The 25,653-nt window shown below is 37.4% G+C and overlaps 3 protein-coding genes across 4 annotated transcripts in view; all 3 read left to right on the top strand.

The window, feature by feature from the left end:
- LOC309502917 (GTPase IMAP family member 5-like) overlaps positions 1-10,874 on the top strand; it is a gene marked incomplete at its 3' end in the record, with an annotated part of 149,437 nt that extends 138,563 nt beyond the window's left edge. Inside the window, exons 1-2 of one of the 2 annotated variants that reach the window (XM_082175543.1) lie at positions 8,283-9,085; positions 10,570-10,874. In XM_082175543.1, the coding sequence (XP_082031669.1) occupies positions 9,070-9,085; positions 10,570-10,874 (321 nt within the window). In that variant the 5' untranslated portion in view covers positions 8,283-9,069. Of the gene's footprint in view, positions 1-8,282; positions 9,086-10,569 lie in introns of those variants that run through there. The other variant, XM_082175542.1, reaches the window with a different exon arrangement.
- On the top strand, positions 948-8,129 carry polr2f (RNA polymerase II, I and III subunit F). Its single transcript, XM_082175378.1, has 5 exons — positions 948-1,107; positions 1,387-1,456; positions 3,844-3,974; positions 7,361-7,432; positions 7,760-8,129. Exons 1-5 carry the CDS (start codon positions 1,088-1,090, stop codon positions 7,848-7,850), a joined length of 384 nt encoding a protein of 127 aa, XP_082031504.1. The 5' UTR covers positions 948-1,087; the 3' UTR covers positions 7,851-8,129.
- LOC309494482 (GTPase IMAP family member 8-like) lies at positions 10,866-25,345 on the top strand (the record flags this gene model as incomplete). The annotated part of the gene is made up of 4 exons (XM_082163884.1): positions 10,866-11,285; positions 22,131-22,172; positions 22,288-22,878; positions 24,159-25,345. Exons 1-4 carry the CDS (start codon positions 11,234-11,236, stop codon positions 25,343-25,345), a joined length of 1,872 nt encoding a protein of 623 aa, XP_082020010.1. The 5' UTR covers positions 10,866-11,233.
- Between the last annotated feature and the right edge of the window lie 308 nt (positions 25,346-25,653).

Here is a 25,653-nt window from a genome sequence, read left to right as displayed (position 1 = left end):
TTTTTTTCTTAAAAGTGATCCCAATCATATCGTTTCTCTATATCATTATCATTATAGTTGTAGTCACATTTTAAAATGTATTCAATAGAGAAACATTAGGCTATTTTAAAATGTAAGCATATTTTACAATATTACTGTTTTTGACTATCAAATAAATGCAGCCTTTATAAGAATGTTCTTTCAAAAACCTTCCAGATCCTTTGAGAACGATAGAGTATGGTATATCATTTTATAAATACATAATATACCTACATAGCCTATCCAGTAAACTAAAAATATATCAGTTATACCAATATATCAAGTTCCAATCACAAATCACAAACTTACGTATCTACTCACTAATACTTGCTTATTCGATTATCAATTATTGTCATTTATTTGAGGCACCACAGACAGCTTGACCTTATATTATAAGACGCAAGGTTTGATAAAAAAATTATTTCACGAAGCGCTCGAGACTCCTCGCACTGAGGCCTTCTGCTGGTTTAAAGATGTAAATGCAACGAGAACACAGAACAGTAATATAATGTTCTGCAAAGCAACTACAAGCGTTGTCTTTAATGTGTAATCTATAACATGAGTAAACATCACTCAATATTATTCTCTTAAAATCTGTGTAAACAGATTTGTAGCAAAACACGTACAGACAAAATGTTAAGAAATTTATAGGAAATTACAACTTTCGTGATTGCTGAAATCACGTGACCAAAGGCTTCTATACTCTTTGACGTGACTTCAGTTCGACATGCACTTCGAAGCACTGATTCGAAATAAAAGGTTGCGAAACTTCGTGAAGCTTTAGTTGTGCATCATGGTTGATCAAACAAGGTTTCTAAATGTGTCATATAAATAAAGTTAGGCTTCTGTTGCTTTTTGAAGGGGGATTGTCGATACATGTGTAAGTGTTTGGGGAAGGTCAGTGATGTGGCGCTGGTGTTTCTGCACGGACTGTGAAAGCTGCAGCACCGCCGGAAGTTCATTCCACGCTTCGACTCGTCCTACAGTCAGGCGCGAGACGAGACAACACACTGAAATTATCGGAAAAATTAACAATTAAATCGTCTTTACGACACACAAGACACTAATAATGTCTGACAACGAAGACAAGTGAGTTCTGAACGCGTCGGCTACAGTGGTTTCTAAATGTTTACTGTAGTTTAAAGTGTGTGAGTGTGAAAACAACACGATGAGATCATATTTCTCTAGTATTCTTATCTATTTTAAAACTTAAACATTATAACTGTGAACGATATTTTAACATGAGTAACTCCGTAACTCTCTACATCGTGCTTTAGTAAATCTTTAGTTTAGGGTTTAGTTCACATCGTGAGATCTGTTGTCGGTTTGTTTATTGACTTCAGTTTGTGTTTGTTTGTTGTTGATCAGTTTTGATGACGGAGATTTTGATGATGTTGAAGATGAAGAGCCTCTGGATGATCTGGAGAATGTGGAGGATGTGAGATATGTTTTATTATGATTATATTCTCACTAGTGTTTCCTGACAAACATAACTGTTAATGTATTATAATGTAATCTCATAATGTCAAGATTTCCGGCTGATATTTCATGTCAAAATCGAAAGGAATTGGAAAGTCGTTGTATTTTGCATATAAATTATATTAAGACTAATTTTTCATTATAAGAATTTGATTTATTGCATTGTGACATTATTTACAAGATATTATTGTACATTTGAACTCCTCAACTTTCAATTCTGTAATGATTGTTGTTGTTTTATTAAATAATAATACAGCAGAGTATATATTTATAAATGATCTTTATTGTTGTGTTAGTATAATGTAAGTTGGGTCAATTTTGTTATGTAGCTAAATAGGGCTGGGCGATATATCGCATCACATTGATATGCGCATCTCGTCAGTAAAGCCGGTTCCTTGATTAGTAGTAAATCACCATCACCTGCTTTCAGATGGAGCGGCATTTACTACAAAGAGCCGTAGTTAACTGACAAGCTGAGCCATATCGCATTAATATCGCAGACGTATCGCCAGCGATAATTAATGCGATATGGCTCAGCTTGTCAGTTAACTACGGCTCTTTGTACACAGCAAAAACTCCAGTGTTAAATTTTCACTCCTGGGAGTGTATGAGTCCACACTCAAGAGTGTTAAAGGTAATGAGATAATTAAGTGATTAATTTAGTGATGATTGAGCATTATTGAAGACACCTGATGTTAACAAGCAGAATCACTGAAGGAGAAAATCTCAAATTGTAAGTTACCATTATGGTGATCGGTGTTTGCTTTAGTTGGACTCTTGACCCATATACATTATCTTAAAATTTTGTTTGTTTGCTGTATCTGAGTTATAACTGCCAGATGAACAAAGAAAAAAAAAGTGATTTTATGGTGTTGGTTATTTTATGACAATCATCATTTGAACTTTGTTTTTGATTTATTTTGTTGGTTACAGAATAACTGTGATTCTGCATAAATATCCAGAATTTTAGATATAATATAAAGCAGGGATGGGCAACTTCGGTCCTGGAGGGCCAATGTCCTACAGAGTTTAGCTCCAACCCTAATCAACCACACCTGAACAAGCTAATTGAGGTCCTCAGGATTACTAGAAAATTACAGGCAGGTGATTTTTTTTTTTTTCAGGGTTGGAGCTAAACTCTGCAGGACCGAAGTTGCCCATCCCTGATATAAAGGATTTCTTAAAAGTTGTTTAAAAAAAATCCTTCTTTTAGGCACACACAGACATAAAGATTAAGTCTATGCATCTCAACAATGGTGACGAGCAGAATATTCAATTAGGAAAAGTAAATTACACAGACAATTCAGATCATAATTTATTCATACCGCAATGCATGATGGGAGCCATTAATGAGTTGTGATTGGTGGCAGCCACTGCAACATGCTTTATTATTGTCACCATTGTTGAGATTCACAGGCTGATTATTGATGTCTGTGTTTCTAAATAAACTTATTTCAAAGTGTATGATCAGAACAATGTTTATTAAATATTTTGGATTATAAGAAAAATACTGATAACCTTATGCTGTAGAATCACAGAGCTCAATAATCTCAATAAGCTTCATTTATCAAATCACAGCATGATTATGTCAAAACATAACCAACACTATCAGATCACACTTTCTTTGTTCATTTGACTGTTATAAATCAATAACAGCAGACAAACAAAATTTAAACTGAATATATAAGGGTCAAGAGCCCAACTAAAGCAAACAATGATCACCATAATGGTAACTTACAATTTGTGATTTTCTCCTTCAGTGATTCTGCTTGTTAACATCAGGTGTCTTCAATAATGCTCAATCATCACTCAATTAATCACTTAATTATCTCATTAACTTCAACACTCTTGAGTGTTAACTTAACACTGGAGTTTTTGCTGTGTAGTAAATGCCGCTCCATCTGAAAGCAGGTGAAGGCGATTTACTACTAATCAAGGAACCGGCTTTACTGACGAGATGCACATATCAATGTGATGCGATATATTGCCCAGCCCTATAGCTAAATATTAGTTTCTTTTGCTTTTTTAGCTCATAATCTCAGTCCCAGTAAGATTGATAAGTGCATATTTTAGGACTATTAAGATTGTTTTATTGTGACTTTGGCAATGAAGTAAAATATTTAATGTTAAATACAACAGGCTACTATTTATTGTTCAGACTTTGTTTGATTCTCACTCTCCAGTGCATAATCACGTGTGAATATTTGTAGTGAGAATAGTGTTGTTTCTCTAGTTTTTTGGCTCATAATTGCAGTCTCAGTTGATCAGTTTCAGTCTCTTCTGACAGTCTTGTGTGTTTCTCATCTGACGTGTTGACGCTGTGTGTGTGTGTGTGTGTGTGTGTAGGAGGACCAGGAGAACGTCCAGATCCTGCCGGCGGGTGAAGGTCAACAGGCCAATCAGAAGAGAATAACCACACCTTACATGACCAAATACGAGCGTGCACGAGTCCTGGGGACACGAGCACTGCAGATCGCGTGAGTGACCTCTGACCCTTGACCTCCTGCACAAACATACCTCAGTTTACAGCTGGACTATAGAGCTGAGGTTTGCAGACCTGCCAACCTGTATGCATTTTGACCTCAAAGTACGCTGGTGCGATTTGTCACTCTAAACTATGTAAAAACCTGTGCACGCGCAGTCCTCAAATCAAGCAACAGAGTTCGACCAATCACAGTGCTGGGTTCATTCCCCAAATAGCAAGCGGGGATGATTGACAGATGATCATTATCTATGATCGTGATCATTACTATCATTAAAAAGAGACTGAAAATCGACCGCAAAAACTCTTCCACTCCTGCCGTCTGACTGATCTCTTTCAGCGAGGACAGTAATGTTACAGTATCACTCAATCAATCAACATTTATTTATATAGCACAATAAAAGCAACAGTAGTTGACCATGTAACATTACTTCTGACTCCTGAAGGTAAACGGGCCTGGGGTGGATGTGGAAAGGTGAATATTGTGTTGAGTTTACTTAATCCTCTAGATTCGACGATCACACGGGAGTGATTGTGTGGATTAACTTAAAATACGCTCTGTCAATCATAGTCACTCAGAGGAGAAGACATCATTCAGACATGCAGATTATAAAATGCTCAAGTAATGTCTTCATGTAAAGTTTGTAACATACTTTGGTTTAAATTCCTCAATGGCTGTGAAAAACAACAGCCTTTACCTCCTCAAAAACAGCTCTGATCACAGCGACCCGTTTCAGTGCATGTCTCTTTAAGGCCGCGGTTCCACCAAAGCGTTTTTAGGCTATGTTCACACTTAGCGTCTTTTTTGACAAGAAAAAGTTGACAACGGCGTTTTTTTAGCAAAAAAAAACGCTGGCAGCGTTCGGTTACAAATAGCAGCCGAGCGCGTCTTTTGTGGCTGGCGCATATACTGACGCGTCTTGACCATGCGTCAACATACGACGAAAAGGGTACCCCCATAACGTCCATATGTGACGATTCGGGTTATGGGTAGGTTTAGGTATGCGTTAGGGCACCGCTAGGAGGCGCTGCTGGTGCGCTTCTGTCTGCGTCTCATATTGACGTTAAAGGGGTACCCTTTTCGTCGTATGTTGACGCATGGTCAAGACGCGTCAGTATATGACGTTTTGGGGTGAGACCGGGCTGCTATAACAAGAGCTGCAACAGTAGCCTAGTGCTGTGTGATGCAAAAAATGTCAAGAAAGAGAAAGTTGGCTCTTGCGTTGGCTTTTGAAGTTACCGGGGAGGAGAATGTCGGTTCACAAAGAGGTTTGTGGGTGCACGACAGACAGTTGTTCTTGTTGTTATGGAAACGACAGGTCTCGCTACTCGCTTGTCATTGGTCAGCTGTCAAAAAGGCGCTTGACGTAGGGCGTTCTTTTCAGAAAAGTTGAACTTTTTTCAACTTAAAAAGACGCTCTGAGCTGCAGAAAAAGACGCCGGCGGTGGCGTCTAAAAAAGCGCTCAGGACTTTTTTGAAAAAACGGTTTACTCCATAGGGTTATAATGTAGAACAGACGCTGGCAGTTTGAAAAAAGACGCTAAGTGTGAACATAGCCTTAGCCGACTGAAAACTAGCTAGCTGTGAACGCCTGAGAGCGTTTTGGCAGCGCAGCGGCTTTTTCAGTTGAGGCACTTTGCCTGCTATGATATGTATGTGCTAGCTTTACATTTTGTTCTTTCTTGTTTTTTTATGTCAGAAAGCATTTTGTATTATTCATCCATTTTTTTTTTTTACTCATTAAAAGATGGACGCTTTACCGTTAGTTAAAACAACCGCTTGTTGTATGTCGGATTCGGCTAACTTATACTTGATTTTTTTATTTTTATATAAGGGATTCGTTTTGCTATTATTGGTCCTGTTTATTCATTGTGAACTGTTTTCTATAAATATGTTTGTATTGGCTAACGTTTATTCAGCTAATGAGTGTCCTGTTTATAATGTCACGCATATAAACCCTTCTTTCTGTGGGATTTAGGATCATATTTGGATATTGGAATAATAAGTCAAGTAGCCTATTTTAAAATGAGTCACATGTGCACACAATGTTCCTGTTGTTTTTTTGTTTTTACTGTTTTCTAGGGGTTTCTTAAATTGACTAGTTGACCGGCTCACATTATGCAATGCAATATTAATCATGAAACATAATGTGAAAAGTGACTTTCACTGTATCTCATAATGTAGTCAGTGCAGTGAAATCTTTGAGTTGGGTCAAATTGAAAACTTTAGAAGAAAAGTAGAATTATGAGGATAGGTGTGTGTCTGTGTGTGTCCCGTCTCACACTGATGGTGCTCAAGCTTGGCACGTCTGGGTTTGCTGTGTAGTGATTGGTCGTTCGCGAATGAGCCGGATCTAAGAGCCGGCTCTTGTAGGTGAACGTCGGGAGCTGGCTCACATATCTGAAGAGCCGACTCTATTTTTAAAAATATAGTATATAGAAATTAAATCATTATGTAGGCTAATAATTAAATAATGAATGATTTTAATTGTATTTAAAATAATTGACTAATTCAAAGACCAACAAAAAAATTATTATATAGGCCTAAAGGCGCACACATATTTGTTTCGACTGTCTGATCAGCCTCACATTCTGCTCCTGTCAATCATACACACGATGTCAACCAATTAAAATGCATGAGGGAGGGCCGAGCCAACTCACACACACACACTCGAGATGCCGATAAACCGCGGATCGGGCGGATGACGTGACGAAAAATAATATTTTAATTAAATTTGGGCGGGTGGCGGTTGAACCAGTCAAATGAAAAAAGTTTGCCAAAACCTGCAAGCTAAGCCCAGCTGTTAGTACTATTGGAGGAGGGCTAAACGTCTCGTAGATGACACTGCCTGGGTTATTTTGTTTCGATATTAATTATATTTTAAAACAGCCAGTCGTAGCCTACCACTCGTGGACTAGGCATTTAAAAGAGAGACAGATTATGGTCTGATATGACATCGGGCAATGGCAGCGCAAGATGTTCAGAAGAACACAAGAGCTAAACTTCTACAAGCTCAATAACATCCATAAAATTTAAAAAAAGAAGGTAAGAAGAATAGTCAGTCATAACTTTGCCCATTAATTAGATGTGCAAGGCAAGCAGATACATTTTTGGGTTGTTATGGACAATTAAAAATGTGAATATTCACGTTGCACAGTTGTGTGATGGACTTTCAGCGAGTTAAAACATATATTTTTTAAAGAGCCGTTTGTGAGTCAAAAAGAGCCGGCTCTTTTTAGTGAGCTGAGTCAAACGAGCCGGCTCATGAAAAAGAGCCGGATTGCCCATCACTATTGCTGTGCTAGCGCTGCAGTGGTGCTCAGTGACATCACTTCCTGTGTGACAGCATGTGCTTAGTGACATCACTTCCTGTGTGACAGGATGTGTGCGCCCGTGATGGTGGAGCTGGAAGGAGAGACGGATCCGCTGCAGATCGCCATGAAGGAGCTCAAGTACGACACACACAAACACACACACGACTGTTGTTGACTCCAGGATCTGTCCGGATGAAGCGCTCGTTGTAGAAAAGCGTCTGATAAATGAATACATGTAAATGTGAAAGTCATATTGAGAGCTCATGGTTGAGAACACCTGTCTTATATAATATACACACAGAACTGTCTCGTATGTGTGTGTGTTTCTCATCTGTTGTGTTGATGACGTGTGTGTGTGTTTGTTTAGTCATATTGAGAACATTGGACCCCATTGACTTTCATTGTATGGACAAAAACACACTGATAAAGCGCGTTATTGATGTGTGTGTTTTTACTGTCCCTCAGGAGCAGGAAGATCCCCATCATCATCCGCCGGTATCTTCCTGACGGCAGTTATGAGGACTGGGGCTGCGACGAGCTCATCATCACTGACTGACCCACACACACACACACTCAGATCAGACAGCAGATCTGTGTGTGTCACATCAGTGTTTACAGCGCAGGTCTCCTCATGTGTGTGTTCTGCTCTGGTTTATAGTGGAGGTTTGGTTTCATCCTGCAGGTCTGGTGTTCGTCCACATGAGGGCAGCACACACACACACACACACACACACACACACACACACACACACACACACACTTCACTCTGAATGTCCTTATTTAATGTGTATTTGTGTTTTATTCATGCAAGATTAAACCTTTTTGTAGTAAATGACGCCCTTTGTTTTTATCTTTGTTGTTGTGAAAATACTGTAATGTCAGTAGATCTTTCTGCTCCTGATGGACACACAGACAACATTGAAACACAATGTGAGAATCAAGTTCAGCACACTGATGACTGTGATACATGAGTATAGAAAGTTCTCATATTGTGCACTGTTACGCATACTTAAGGAAGTCACTGAAAAATGACTAGGTAATTTACTTGTTAAAACGGCGATCTGTTTTCAGAGGAATTCTAAGTAAACACCAATTTTACAGTGAATTTTGACATGAAAATTCACACTAGGAAGAAATCAGGCTCGTTTGTATTATGGTTTTGGGTCAAAATAGAGTGAAGCAGAAGATGCTGATGTAAACATGAGTTCCTCTATGAGTAAGATACAGATGAGACGCATATTAAACCTCAAATAGGTTTGTGTCATGATACTAACTCTTTTTCTTTTAATTCATTGACTCATGGTGTCTGAAGCAGAAAAATTCAAACTGTTATATTTAGTTGAAAGTGCAGTTGTGCATTAGTCATTGATAAGCTATTTGTTTTTAAAATATATACATGAACCATCTGTGTATTTTGCTTAGATGGTAGCCTGCCTGCCCTTAACAATTGGCCGTATATAAATGTTTATTTTATCAAGAGAACCACAAAATGAGATTAATTACAATCATTATTAATACATTATAATTTAATATAAAAGGACAGGAATTGGAAAGAAATAGTTCTATTCCACTTAATCAGTTTCCATGTCTTTTCCACTGATCTGAAAAGTACAAAAACATATTTTAGCGAATATTGAGCTCTTTTTAGTGGGCATGCGCTGTAGAATCTGTCGATGTGTTTCAAAGCCTCCACAAGGGGCCGCATTGGCGTTTAAGGTGTTCATTTTATCCTCATCGAAATCGTAATTTAGTAAATATCACCAACGCATCACGAAATGGCGCACAGTTCAGGTAAGGTTTGAATAAAGTATATTAGCATGTTTATTTTTATTTAAAGTTATTAGCAAGTGTCTTTAATGATCCATCATAATATAATCTTAACAACTAAACATCTCACTTTAATCATTAAACGCTGCGACATAGGCTAATTAAGCAAAGTAAACAAAACACGGCTTACGCATATTAAACACACAGGTAGGCCTACAATTAGAAATCTTAAAACGTGTAGCCTGTTGTGCCATTTTCTGCCATGATTAAACTAAGGGTACTTTATAACTTATGTTTGCATTTATTAGTGGTTATTTCGTGTTGTTGTGATGTTTTCCAGGCATGAGTGGAAATAAGAAACGTGAGTTTTGGAATAACGTATTCTGAATCATTTCAGTCATGTAGCGCATTACTTAGATTCACAAACAGTTTGTTTTCTTTTGTTTGTTTTTTAGGGAGAAAAAGTAGTCCAGATTTAAATCGGCCGAACAGTAAGTCATTAAATGATTTGACAGCAACAAGTAATATTTTTTTAACGTCCTGACTGTTATTGTGACATATTTATCAGTGATATTTTATTGATAGATCTGTTAAGCTATTTATTACAGATACAGCAGCAAGTTAATTGTTGCTAAATGAGACATTATGGTTTTGTCATGGAAGCATCAGGTCAGACCCTTTCCAAAAAATTAGAATATCATGGAAAAGTTTATTTATTTCCATTCAAAACGTTAAACTTCCATAGATTCAGGTCCCTCAACTTTAACGATTTCAAGTATTTAGTTGTTTATTTGTACATAATTTGGGCTTCCAGCTCATAAAACCCACGAAAAAAGGATTTCAAAAAATTTGAATACTGTGAAGAAATCAGGCCAAATTTTACAGGGCATGAATGTTTTAAACTGAGTGTCACACACTCGTCTACTAAACTCAAAGCACCTGCACAGGTTTTCCCAGGTGTCATTAAATTGCTTCACTTTGGTTCAATTGTCTCAGTTAGGATCAATATGGGGAAGACTGCATACTTGACAACTGGCCAGAAGACCATCATTGATACCCTCCATAGGATGGGTAAGCCACAAAAGTTCATAGCTAAGAAGGCTGGCTGTTCACAGAGTGCTGTGTCCAAGCATATCAATGGAAAGTCTAGTGGAAGGGCAAAATGTGGCAGGAGAAGATGCACCAGCAGAAGAGCTGACCGTGGGCTTCAGCGGATTATCAAACAGAGAAGATTCATGAATCTGGCATCCTAACTGAGACAATTAAGTCTCAGTTTAAGTTGTGGGCCCTGAATCTATAATCTATGGAAGTTTGACGTTTTGAATGGAATTATGGAAATAAATAAACTTTTCCATGATATTCTAATTTTTTGGAAAGGGTCTGTATAATGGTAGTGAAACTGTCTGAACGCTGTTCAATGTTTGATAAGATTTTTCTGTATGGAATGTGCTGTGAGTGTGCGATGTGAGAATTAAGCATACTAAAATGTATGGTTTCACTCTTTGCAGTGAGGATTGTTCTGCTGGGGAAGAGTGTGTCAGGAAACAGTCGAGTGGGAAACTTCCTGTTGGGACGAGCAGCGTTTGACAGTGAAGCTCCTCCAGATGTTGTGGAGAGAGTCGGAGGAAGACTGAAGGACAGACATGTGACCATCATCAACAGTCCTCAGCTTCTCCAGACACATCTGTCACTCCGTCAGATCACACAGACCGTGAGAGAGTGTGTGTCTCTGTCTTATCCAGGACCTCATGTCTTCATTCTCGTACTGCAACACAATGACTTGTCTTCACTGAAGAAGACAGATACAGAGTGAAAAGTATCCTGAGAGAATTCAGTGAAGAGGCGATTAAACGCACCATTGTGCTCACGACTGATGAAGAGAAACTGAGAGCTAAAGGAGCATCTGTGAAAGTTAACGAATTCATTCAACAGTTAAAAGCCGACTGTGGAGGAGGACATCTGCAGCTTGAACATGAAACAGAGGAATGGCGCTCTGAAATATCTCAACAGTTAGAGAAGATACTCAGAGAAAACAATGAAGATTTTCTCTCATGTGAACTATATGATTATGCAGAAGAAACACTGGAGGATGAAGATCAGAGCAGATCTTTTGCTTCACTCAGAACAGAGGAAGATTCAGATTCAAAGGATGATGCACAACACCATACAGAGATGAAGAAAACAAAAAGTTTTCTTCATAGTTTGCCAATAATAGGATCCTATTGTAAGTTTTTTTTTTTTTTTACAACATATTAACAACATATTCATAACCTATTTTCTGACACCAGGTTATTGACCATCAGGGACAGATAATGCATGATATTTAAACTTAAAGGAACACTCCACTGTTTTTTCATATTAAACTATGTTATTCCCTTAACTAAGACCAGTTGATACATACCTCTCTCATCTCAGTGCGTGCACTTAATCGCTCTGGCGCGCGGTGACACTTGGATCGCACTAAGCTTAGCCCAGTATATTCAATGGTATCTAACAGCAATTAATTTAGAAGTGACCAAACACATCAACGTTTTCCCTATTTAAAAACAGTTACACGAGTAGTTATACGACCAAGTATGGTGACACAAAATAAAATGTGGCGCTTTTCTAAGCGGGTTAAAAAGGATAACTATAATGTATGGCGGAATAGCACTTTTGGGAGTACTTCGACTCGGCGCAGTAAAAAGTCAGTGCGTGAACTCTTCCTCTTGAGAGAAGTGAGAGAAAGAGGATCAGGCATGACTTTTTAAGCTAAGTGGATCAAAGTGTCACCGCACGCCAGAGCGATTGAGTGCACGCACTGAGATGAGAGAGGTATGCATCAACTCGTCTTAGTTAAGGGAATAACATAGTTTAATATGAAAAAAACGGTGGAGTGTTCCTTTAATGGATAAGTATAACAACATGTTTGTTTGTTTTTACTCTTGATAATACACTGCTCAAAAAAATAAAGGGAACACTTTTTAATCAGAGAATAGCATCAAGTCAGTTAAACTCCTGGGATATTGATCTGGTCAGTTAAGTAACAGAGGGGGTTGGTAATCAGTTTCAGCTGCTTTAGTGTTAATGAAATTAACAGCAGGTGCACTAGATGGGCAACAGTGAGACAACCCCCAAAACAGGAATGGTTTTACAGGTGGAGGCCACTGACATTTTTTCCCTACTCATCTTTTCGGACTGTTTTTCACCAGTTTTGCATTTGGCTAGGGTCAGTGTCACTACTGGTAGCATGAGGCGATACCTGGACCCTACAGAGGTTGAGCAGGCAGTCCAGCTCCTTCAGGATGGCTCATCAATACGTGCCATTGCCAGAAGGTTTGCTGTGTCTCCCAGCACAGTCTCAAGAGCATGGAGGAGATTCCAGGAAGACAGACAGCTACTCTAGGAGAGCTGGACAGGGCCGTAGAAGGTCCTTAACCCATCAGCAGGACCGGTATCTGCTCCTTTGTGCGAGGAGGAACATGATGAGCACTGCCAGAGCCCTACAAAATGACCTCCAGCAGGCCACTGGTGTGAATGTCTCTGACCAAACAATCAGAAAGAGACTTCATGAGGGTGGCCTGAGGGCCCGACGTCCTCGAGTGGGCCCTGTGCTCACTGCCCAGCACCAGGGAGCTCGATTGGCATTTCCCATTGAACACCAGAATTGGCAGGTCCGCCACTGGTGCCCTGTGGTTTTCACAAATGAGAGCAGGTTCACCCTGAGCACGTGACAGGCAGGAAAGGGTCTGGAGAAGCTGTGGAGAATGTTATGCTGCCTGTAACATCGTTCAGCATGACCGGTTTGGTGGTGGGTCAGTGATGGTCTGGGGAGGCATATCCATGGAGGGATGCATAGACCTCTGCAGGCTAGACAATGGCACCCTGACTGCCATTAGATATCGGGATGAAATCCTTGGATCCATTGTCAGACCCTATGCTGGTGCAGTGGGTCCTGGGTTCCTCCTGGTGCACAACAATGCCCGGCCTCATGTGGCGAGAGCATGCAGGCAGTTCCTGGAGGATGAAGGAATGATACCATTGAAGGGCCACCACGCTCACCTGACCTACATCCAATAGAACACCTCTGGGACATTGTGTTTCGGTCCATCTGACATCACCTGGTTGCACCTCAGACTGTCCAGGAGCTCAGTGATGCGCTGGTCCAGATCTGGGAGGAAATACCCCAGGACACCATCCGTCGTCTCATTAGGAGCATGCCCCGACGTTGTCAGGCATGCATACAGATGGTGGACAACCAGAATGAGACTTTTACCGCCGCCGTTCCCGCGGCGGCAAAATTGGGATGTGTATTTGCTGCCTTTTACCGCTGAGTGGCGCTGTAATCACAGACTTTGAAAAGTGTCAGTTTATTCTCTTTATGACGTAATCTGCCGCGGCAGTAATCTGAGTTGAGGTCACAGATAAATTCAAGATAAATATTGTGGTTAAACGAATTCAAATTCATTAAATTTAAACAAAGTAGACACACGTTAACATTGTGTGCCCAGTTTTTCTATAATTTAGAAAGGCTATGTCAATAGGTTACTTGTCATTTACTTCGTGTTATTTTAATGTGTTTGTAGATTTATTAACTGAAACATAACAGTGAAATAAATTTAAATAATTTACCGTAAAATTAAAACATTTTCAGGACTCGCAGTTACTAACCGATGTCGGTTTAAGCATTCTTTGTTATATTCAGAATTAAATAGGCTTACATGTTGTTATGATTATCAATTGAATTCTTTAATAAATAATCAACCACAACACAATGCCTATTACTGCCGCAGCAAAAATAAACCAGTCGAATTTCAAAGTCGTTCGCGAAATTACTATAGGCTATACCGGGTGGCGCAAGTGACAGGGCAAAACAGCAGCAACTGCGGCATTTTAAAAGGTAAGTTTCCTATCTGTTTATTTAAAAAAACAAAACAAAAAAAAAACATGGCGCTAGATCTTGTAAAAAAAAAAAAAAAACTTGTCTCAAAAAAAAATGAGACTGATTGAATATGTAAAAATATAAACAAACAAAGCAGAGAATAAAACAAACTTTTAGGGAAAAAATATAGGCCTATTATGCTACAACAGAATTGGTTAACATTAACGAAAGCAAAATATGTAAACATACATTTCAAACAAAATAAAACAAAACAAATTTGTGGCCGAGATGTAGGCTATAACTTACGTTTCAATAATTCAGATGACAAGGGGTTCAAATCCCGAACAAACATGGGCTACTTTTTTATTATTAATGCAGAGAGATTTGATAGTTCTAAAATATTGCTACACTATATTGTTTTTTTTCTCCTATAGCCTATATTAAATATTTTATATTTATAAAATAAAATTACCATTCATTTCCATTTTACATTAGGGACCATTTTTATCCAACAGAATGGCTGAATTAACATCTACATAATAATAATAATAATAATAATAATAATAAACAGCACAAGGTCTTGTAAAAACACTTTTTTTTTTTGACACATAATTTCGAGACAGTAAATTGCCAATGTTAAAAAAATAAAAAGAATATAACAAACTTTTAAAACAGAGAAAATAGTAAACCTGGGCTATTCAGGCGATAGCTCTGTGGTCAATGCATTAACAATAGCCTCTCGGAGCTTCAAACGATCTGAGATCGAATCTCAATGTAGCCGACAGTGTTTATGTTTTTCCGTTCTTGATGCTTAAATATGCATCTGTTTATTAAAGTCAATCATCTTGTTTAATTATCAATTGTACATTACAACATAAATTTGCTACATTCCAGTTGAGCCGCTGCAAAGACGACACATCTGATGAAGGAAGACTGTCAGCCGATTGCACCAGAAAATGAAGATGATGAAGCTCGTCTTTAATCTGCTAAATTATTTTTGTTGTGTGTGTGTGAATCATTCACGAGATTGAGATGACTGACAGTGATACCCGGCCATAGCAACGGAAGACATTTTTCAAAACAGATCGAACAAATCAGAAAAATACTTTCAATACAGTGTTGCTTTCAATTAAAAAATAAACAATGAAAATGTAAAAGAAAAAGAAAATTAATTAAGTTTGAAAACCCATCGCACATTTCAAGGTACGAATAAAGTGTCGGGACAGTTTATTTATTTAAACAGGGTTGCATCGATAGAGTTTATTCCCTTTGTGATGCAAAATAAGAAACACAGAATCTTATTCTTGCAACATTTAAAATTTCTATTGTCAAAGAAATTGCAGCCAAATTAAAAAATTAAAACGGTACAAAGCGAAAAAAGTTCAAAGCAACATAAATTAAGAACCGGCGTTTTTCTTTGTCTCTCTCGCGCTGGATATTGTTTTAGAAAGTTTGGTCTCCCTCACTGCGCGCGCCGGGTCTCTCTCGAAATGAAGCATTTCAGCGTAAAAAACACCATACAGCTGATAATACTGTATATGTCGCTGTGTGTCATCCACACAAATCACGAAAGAAAAAACTGTAACAAATAGCCTGTGTTGCTTCAAAGATAAAGCATGCCTTGCTGAATTCACCTTACAATAAAAGGAGGTGGGTCGCGAATTAAAGAGCTGAGCTCTGTATCTGTTAAATTGAAATTGTGTGTGGAAAACCTTTAAATACAATCAATAAAACTACAATATTTATAATTTAATAAGATATAGGGCCTACATATGGACTTTTGGAGATTTTGAGATTAATCCTTAAAAGAGTTTTGCCTTTGCCTGCTCATCAGGCTGGCTCCGACACTCTCCATATGAAAGACGGAACATTAACACCTCTGTCCTGCACCCCCACGATAAAGCAACTATTGCCTTCTCCAAACCCCCCACAGGCTATCTGAGTTTGCAAAACAAAACAAAGAGTTTGCCACTTGTCGTGGTGTGCCAAAACACTTAATTATAAACTTCAATATTTCATTCAAAACAATCTCAAAACGCTTTGTGACATTTTGAAAAGCCGTGGATGCATTACTGCCACTGGAACCATGAACGCAACAGAATACTGGTTTTGATTTTATTGTTTGTCGTTTAAACGTCATATAGCCTATATATATATATAATTATATATACATAATTATAATTATAATTATATATACATAATTATAGGCCTATATATACATTTTTTTTAACAGAACTGCTTTTGAAATTACGATTGGAATTATTATAGGCTACAGAAGTAAAGTCATTGTATAATATTTGTTCATTAGTGTAAAATGGAAATGCATGGTGATTTTATTTTGTAAATAGGCTATAAGCAAAAAACTATATGTTTTAGAACTAGACAAATCTCTCTGCATCAACAATAGACTATAAAATGCATTAATAGGCTAATATACAAATATCAGTAGTCCAAGTTAGTTCGGGATTCGAAACCGTGTCATCTGAATGATCGTAACGTAAGTTCAACCACTCGGCCACGATTCACTCGTTGCAACATGGCCTAACGTTCCAGTGTGTGTTCGCTCACACGAGCGAGAAGCGCTCTTCATTCAAATGAACGCGCCGCCGCGTTTGTCGAACACTAATTCAACATGCCAGAATAAAACCTGGCTTTAGAACAATGCATAGCGCCACTCGTCGTGGTGTGCCAAAAAATGTACAATAATTTAGTTTCATTTATTTCAGTGTTAATGTTTGAGTTAAAAAAAAATCTCTACAAATTATATTAACACAAAGTCGGCTATAAGAATCCTTTATAGGCTACGTAAAAAAGCAAAGGGCTTACAGTCTTAACATTTAGGCTACTTTGCTTAAATTCGATACATTTATTTTCAGTAGGGCCTAATAAATTTGTAGGGATGTAATTTCAGTATGCTTTACCAACGCTATGTATTCAATTAAAGTTCCAAGAGGTCTGGGGTGCGTTTCCCGAAAGCATCGTTAGCCAACTATGGTCGCAAGTTCCGTCGTTATCAGCATAGTTCAACGATTTGGTGTTTCCCGAAACCATCGTTCAAACGAACGTTCGCAAACAACATCGCAAAGTTGTGTGGTTGGAACGACAGAAGCATAGTTTCTAGTTTACATTAGATGTAGACTGAATAAATCCTTATCTTTAGCAAAATAAGCAAGCTGACATTCAGTACAACCCGTGTTATTTATTTAGAATACATACAAATGTAATTTATGTCTTTTAGTTTGTCAAGAGATTTAAAGCACCGTTTTTGAAGACTGCGCATGTGCAAACGTGCTCTACTACGTAAGAACGAGCCAAATATTGAGTCTGGTAATAAAGCAAAATAACTGAGAAAAATTAGAAATGGTCTTCAGATGCCATGTCTGTAACTTATATGACAAAATCTAGCGTTAATTCGATCTCAAACAGATTAATTAAAATAAGTTATTAGTCCACCACGTGCGAGACGTCATAAACCAACGTGGTTGAACGATACTTTGCGACAGACGGTTTCGGGAAACAGTCGTGACTAGCTAGTTGATTTCTCCAACGATGCATCGTACTATGGTAGTTAAGCAGCGAGCTATATAGTTGTACGGGAAACGCACCCCTGGTCTCTATATTTCCTTCCCAGCTGACACTAATATGCAAGTGCACAGCAAAAATTACAACTTGTGCTTGCTGCGAACGCAAGCTATTTAAGGTGTCTCAACTGTACACAGTCTACCCTACAGTGTGAATTCGTTACAAGGTTTCATTTAATTAAATTAATGTGCAGCAATTTGTACAAATAGAGTCTATAGGCCTACTATACTGTTGTAGCCATTAAATAATCTCATTTAGTATCATATTTGTTAAAATATTATAATGTTATTTTTTTCCATCTATGTTGAATATGAAAAGTGAACAGCACGAGTAAGATACACTGTTAGACCTTACCGGGTTTTTTTACAGTAAAATACTGGCAACACTGTTGCCAGTAATTTACTGTTAATTGTGCAGTTCTTTACTGTAATCTACAGTATGTTACTGTGAAATGCACTAAAACTCGAGTTAACTAATTTCACTTGCAGAAACCTTAAATTGACCAACTGTCATTTAAATGTATTAAACTAAAATGTATAATGCATTAATAACGTGAGCAAAGTATTACTGTGAACTTATTTCATTTGAAACCACAACAAAACTTTTGTAAATAAAGAGATTTCCACTGGACCAGCAACTACACAGTCACCGCCTGTTAAATAAAGCAACATGCAGCATTTCATCAATATTTGTAGATCTTCTCCTGGACTGAAGCACAAGCTCTACTCTTCTGCACAATGGTGACCCAAAAAACTAAATTTTACAGTAAACTACTGGCAACAGTGTTGCCAGTATAAACCTGTTTTATAACTTACAGTTTATTACTGTTAAAATACATTTTGTGGGTGTGTCTTTTTATCTTACACTGTTAACCCTTTCAACACCACAGGAAATCCACACTACAAAGAGTAAAAAGTAACACTGACGCAGTGTTGCAGTGAGATAATTAAGGGAACATGTAAGTGATTGTGAGCATTAGTGATGAACACCTGCTGTTAATAAGCAGAATCACTGAAGAAAAGAGAAACACAAGAACAGAAAATAGAGAAACACAATAACTACGACTGACTTCCAGCCATTACACATTATTACACTTATTATTAACCAGTATGACTTTATTTCTGTCATACAGAAGTTGTTATTGAAAATGTTTGCTTGAAGTTACCATTATAGAGATCAGTGCTTGCTTTAGTTGGGATGCTGATGCTAAAACATTTGTTTTTCTTTTGCTGCTTGAGCTGTGTTTTTGCAAGTCACATTTGTGCGCACACACAGTTTATGAATGATTGTGGTTGTAATGCTTATGATGACAAAATCATCATATTGCCTGTTCATTCACTAAGGAATTAATTCTTATTCATTCAGTGTTTTATCCTTGATCAAAAGTGTTACATTAGCACCACTGTGAAACCACAGCAATAAATTACTATGACTATTTTTTTTTAACACATCATGCATAAACCAAAAAAAAAAACAGCGCTACACTATGTTCTAGAAACACAGAGATATCACAATTTAGCACATTAATCTCAACAATGGTGGCAATATTTTTTTTATATTTTTATTATTATTCATGCAGCAGTGCATGCTGGGAGCTTTATATTATCCTGGAACCCAGCATACATTGCGACATGAAACTTTTCACCATTGTTGAGATGCATGTGCTGATTGTTGATATCTGTGTGTCTGAACAAAGCAGGAGTAAAATAAAATTGAATACACTATATGATTGTTATTTTTCAGAAGACCTGATTACAGAAATATTGATTTCATTTTGTAGATACACAGATTTATGCTAAATATGACATACCCATAATTTCAATGAATATATACAGGAAAAATCTGAAAATCAGATAGTCCAAGATGATTGTGACATCATCACAAAAGAATAAAAACACCTGATCATTTTACTCTTGGCTCTGTCTTGCCATAACAAATGTGTTTTATAAACTCACTGTTACAGCAGCCAGAGAGAGATAAAAGGTAAGAAGTCAAGGGACAAGAGACCAACTAAAGCAAATACTGATCTCCATCATGGTGACAACAAACTTTATTATTAACTAAATCTCTGTTAATTCTCAACAAGAACTTTTGTACATGTATGAAATAAATAATCGTAAACTGGTTTGTAAACTGGTTTCACACTCAGTGTTACTGGAAGTCAGTTGTAGTTCTTGTGTTTCTCTTTTTTCTGTTCTTTTTTCTCTGTCCTTCAGTGATTCTGCTTATCAGGTGTTCATCAGTGTCTCAATTCACTCTCTTCTTTTCATTCACTCTGTCAACGGGACTATATTAGTGAACTAATGTAGGGAATAGTGAATGAGGGTATAGGGTGTGATTGGGAAAACAGCCTCTGAGTGTCGATTTGGAGCACTGTTCATTTACAGTATATTCCTGTAGGCTATTTTTGTTTTCTACGGTATATTACTGTTTTAATGGAAAATAGTATGATACTGTCAGAATTACGCCTTTTTTTACAGCAAGGGTTAACAGTGTAGGATGCATTATATCGAGAGATGGATATGGAGTGGGTCAGACATGATTTTGACCACTTCATTAAGTTTTGTTTAGTAGAAAACCTTTCTTTAAAGTGAATTTCGTTTTCTATAAATTGTATCTTAATTTTAATCAATTTTTCATCTACCAATTGCTGGATTGAATAAGTAAGAGAAGCAAATATAACAGACACTAATCATGGAGGCGCCCGCGCGGTCACTTGCATTGCACGTCAGCTGGAGCGCACCTCATCCTCCTAACTTAACGAAACTCAGCGTATGCCTCACACAGACATGATAAATACATCAAATCCACAAAGCTTGAAATGTCTTCAAACGAAATAATTCAAAACGAAAAGAAAAAGGCTACTCTCTGATTATGTCTTTATGTGCATTTCTCTCTAGGTGCTTTCACTACAAATATGGCGATCGTCAACTTCATCTTTGCAGTCGACACTGTCAGAAAACACTAGTTTATTGATAAAAATCAATGCACGCATCACCGGATTTACAAATACACATCTTGCTTGTTGCACGCACACATATTATGTCGAAAAAACGAAATATTATGTTGAAATAACATTATTATTAATAATACATCTTTTAGAATATTTGATTAAATGCTGATTGTTGCGCTTGTTCAATTGAATAAAATTAAAACTTTAATTGTGATAATTAAAATAATTGAAAATTAAATATTTAGTGGCCAAGTTTTGCTAATTTATTATATAGGCTATTATATGCCTATTGCCTATATTAAGTAGGTCATATTAAGACAAGGCATATATTAAGTTATTTTAGCTGTTATGAGAAAAATAAATCTAACGAAATCTAAAATCTAAATCTAAAAAAAAAATTCTAACGCCAATTCAACATGCCAGAATAAAACCAGATTTTTGAACAATGCGTAACGCCACTCGGCCTGGTGTGCCAAAACACTACATTTTAAACTTCAATGTTTAATTCAAAACAATCTCAAAACGCGTTGTGACATTTTTTTAAAGCAGTAGCCTAGCCTATATACATTAAGGGCAGTGAATCTAGGATCTTAACTAAAACGCGTTCCGCGTAATCTCTCAAAAATGATGCCTAACTACTCCATGTATTATTATTTTTTAAGGACTGCTTTTGAAATCACTATAAATTACTATGCAATTGTATCGCTCACGAGAGCTCTTCATTTATCTAATTCCTCAATAGAATAGTAAAAATATTCAGCGTCATTGCTCCTAATATCGTCTCTATTTTTAACTTTTTATTCTATTTTTTCAGTTCTAAAATCTTTGGTTCTATATTCTGTTAGCCTAATAGGCCTATTTATATATGTGAAAAATATGCCTATTAGGCTTAGGGTTTTATATTTAACCCACTTACATTTTAAAATACGGCAATTGCTGCTGTTTTGCACAATGTCCCTTTGCGCCACCTGGCGGTCATTTTGGGAACGACTTTGAAATGCGGCTGGTTTATTTTTGCCGCGGTGATTTCGCCGCGGCAGCTGGCGCGGCGGTAATAGGCATTCTGGTTGTCCACCATCTGTACAAGCACGTGGGGGCCATACAAACTACTGAGTACCATTTTGAGTTGCTCCAATGAAATTTCAGCAAAATTGACAAGCCTGCTGCATCATTTTTTCACTCAGATTTCCGGGGTGTCTTTGAATTTAATCCTCTGTAGGTTGATCATTTTCATTTCCATCAAACGATGTGGCATCCTTTCGTTCATAACACATTACCCAGTCCATATTAGTATAGATATCCAGCATGATATTTTTCCCCATTGAGATCTGATGTGTTTTCAAAGTGTTCCTTTAATTTTTTTGAGCAGTGTATATACAGTATAATGTAGGCATCCTATACTTATAATTTTCCATAGTTTAAATAATGGAAATAGCATGTCATATAAATAGACATCTAAATTTCAGTCATTTAAATTTTTAGTGTGGGCAGAGATGCTCCGATGAGACGCATGTCAACAGATATTGGACAACAGTTAAACAAGGTTTCAGTCATGATGCCCTAATATGAACTGAATCATGACATTTGTACTGCAGTGTTTATCATCTCAAGTTGTATGTACCATGAGTTTAAGACGATGAAAAAAAATTTTCTTCTTCTTTTTTTTGTTACAGTGGGTAATACAGAACAAAGTCCAAAGCAAAATCAGCCTACGGGTACGTTTATAAACTGAGTATATGCAAGTTTCCATTTGATCCTACATATAATAAATCTGAATAATAAAATGTTGATCTTAAAAAGAGCAATTAAAATACTTTGTTGTTGTTGAAGGAGGTGTAAGTGTCACCAGACAACAGAAGCTGAACTTGGTGCTGTGTGGAAGTGATAAAACACTGAAGGCCACTGTATCTAAATATATAAGAGGAAAAAAGAAAAATCGTGTGATCAGTCTGGTGGAGCTTCCAGCTGTCAGTCGGCTCTCAGAGGAGGAAGTGATGCGTCAGACTCTCCGCTGTGTGTCTCTCTGTGATCCTGGAGTTCATGTTTTCCTCCTCATTATTCCTGATGGTCCACTGACTGATGAACACAAAACAGAAATGGATGAGATCCAGAGGATATTCAGCTCAAGAATCAAAAACCACCTCATGGTTGTCATAATCCAAGAGAAGAGCATGTCTAGCAATCTGAATATATTACACACTTCAGTTACTAAGACTTCTATCCATACATTTGGAGGTCATCATTTTGTTCTGGAGAACCCCTCACAGGTTCCAGCTCTACTTCAGGATGTGGAGAACATGGTACAAGAGAACAAAGGAAGTTTCTACACCACCTTCATGTACCTTCAGGCTCGAGTAGAACTGGAGAAAAACAAACACAGAGCTGAAATAGAGGAACTGAGAAGAAGTCCATCAACAGCAGGTATGAGTTCATGAAAGTCTGTGAACTGTTAATATTACAATTTAAAATAATTTCACAGTTTCATTTTGTTTTTAATGTTACATTTCAAACAAGGAAAGGCAAGTTTATTTATAGGCTATATCCCATTTCATACACAATGGTAATTCAAAGTGGTTTACAAAGAAAGCAAATAAAAAAAAAACCTAAAATAATCACAACAGAAGAAATAAAGATTACAATAGAATCAGAGTATAACAATTATTAACATGATTCCTGAATCACTAAGTTCGGGGTACCCATATCTGGAGTGGAACAAAATTAAGTCAGGGTTGCGATGTTACACTAAACCGCTCTCTTCTATTGTCTCTTCATTCCCATAAGCCAATATGGCTTTAGTGCCCCCATATAGTGCGTAAAACCCAAAAATGTGGGTCTGCCTCTGATAGCCTGGCATCTCTTCACTCACTAATGAGTCTCCTTTCTCTCAACCTCTTCTATCCAGACATCCCTAACCAAAAAAAAAAAATCTTAACAACAAACATAATTAAAAGAGTTATAAATATAATTAAGAGTAAAAAGATGATACATAGATAAGATAAAGTGCAATCAGTGGGTCGTACAGCGGCACAGTGCTCAATCAGTAAATGCAAAGCTAAACAGATCCAGTCTGGATTTGAATGTGGCTCCTGTAGGAGCACATCTGATCTCTTCAGGAAGCTGGTTCTATAATAGCTAAAAGCAGGCTCTCCTTGCTTTAAGTGAACCCTTGGTATTTCTAACTGACTTGATCCTAGTGATCTGTTAGGTTTATATTCCATGAGCATATCTGCAATGTATTTAGGTCCTATGGGCCATTGAATGATTTATATGCCAGTAACATTACTTTAAAATCAATCCTAAATGCAAACAAGCACATTATGAAAGTGAAACTCCTACAGACAATCAGTAGATTAGCATGTAAACCGTTCAAATAAAAGTTCAGTTCCAAAAATAACAGAAATAAATCCACTCGGATGCTCAGCCTCGCACATCAAAACACGAATTCAGAAATACAGTCCAAATGTGGAACCTGGTTGACCGTTGACTGCATCATTGCCCAGAAACATTGCTCAAAAAGTTGCCCCATGTATCATCACCTTAAAAGTGAGATCCCTCAGATTTGGTCACAGGGCACAATGGGGCGCAGTGACCCAACCTGTCATAGAACAATAATGTATAGATAGAAAATCAGAGGATAAGCATTTAGTGTGTGTGTTTCTAGAGAATTTCATTGTAATGACAGTTTCTCTTGTGGTTAGCAGGTGTAACACATGATGATCTAAGGATTGTGCTGCTGGGAAAGACGGGTGTTGGGAAAAGTGCAACGGGAAACACCATACTGGGAAGAGACACATTTGAATCGAAACTGACTTCACGCTCAGTGACCCGAGAGTGTCAGAAAGGAACAGCTGAGTTCAACAGCAGACGGATAACTGTGATCGACACTCCAGGCCTGTTTGATACTGGAGTTGATAATGTTGAGACCAAGAAGGAGATTGTGAAGTGCGTCTCAATGGCGGCACCTGGTCCACATGTGTTTCTGCTGGTGATTTCATTGGGACGATTCACTCAAGAGGAGAAAGATGCAGTGAAGATGATCCAGGAGACTTTTGGAGACAAATCCAGAATGTACACCATTGTGCTGTTCACCAGAGGAGATGATCTTGGAGGAGCAAGGGTTGAAGAATTTATCAAAGATGATGATAGTTTGAAGAACATTGTCCAGCAGTGTGGTCACAGATACCATGTGTTCAATAACAAAGAGACTGAAGATCAGACACAGGTTTCTGAGCTTCTGGATAAGATTGACTGGATGTTGACAGTAAATGGAGGGAGTTTCTACACCAGTGAGATGTTCCAGCAGGTGGAGAAGAACATCAAAGAGGAACAAGAGAGAATCCTGAGAGAGAAAGAAGAAGAGATCAAGAGAAAAGAAGAAGAGCTGAAAACCAAATATGAAGCTGAAATAGAACAAATAAAGAAAGAAAACGAGAGAGAAAGACAAGAGATGCAAAATGAACTGAGAAAGAGTGAAGAGGAATTTGAAAAGAGAGAAGATGAGATCAAGAAAGAGACCAATGGGAACCTTAGAAAAAAGATGCAGAGAAAACTGAAGGAGCAGAAGAAACAAATTGAAAAGGAGAATGAAAGAAAGGAACAAACTTTAGGAGAACAACAACAGAAATTCATTGAACTCCTGAAAGAAAAACACGAGAAGGACAAACAAAAGCTTCAGGAGAAAATTCAGTGTGAAACTAGAGAACAAGCAGAATGTGAATTTAGTGAAAAATTAGCAAAAGAAGTGGCTAAAGCTTTAAAAGAAGGTGAAAGAAAACTACCAAAGAGAGCAAAATATGCTCGTGACTGGGGTTCCCGTCTTCCTGTTCTTGGAGCAGCTGCTGGAGGATTTGTTGGTGGTATTGAAGACCTTGTGCATTTATTTTCTTAAAAATACTATATAAAACGTTTTCAGAGGTGGGTAGTATTTACTTGAGTATTGTTTTAAATTTTTTTTTTTTTTTTTTTTTTTAATTACACTGTTAGACCTTACCGTTTTTTTTTACAGTAAAATACTGGCAACACTGTTGCCAGTAATTTACTGTTAATTGTGCAGTTCTTTACTGTAATCTACAGTATGTTACTGTAAAATGCACTAAAACTCGAGTTAACTAATTTCACTTGCAGAAACCTTAAATTGACCAACTGTCATTTACATGTATTAAACTAAAATGTATAATGCATTAATAACGTGAGCAA

Source organism: Leuciscus leuciscus (genome assembly GCF_965113295.1).
Source record: "Leuciscus leuciscus genome assembly, chromosome: 1".
Classification (NCBI taxonomy): domain Eukaryota; kingdom Metazoa; phylum Chordata; class Actinopteri; order Cypriniformes; family Leuciscidae; genus Leuciscus; species Leuciscus leuciscus.
This window is presented reverse-complemented; position numbering and strand designations above follow the sequence as displayed.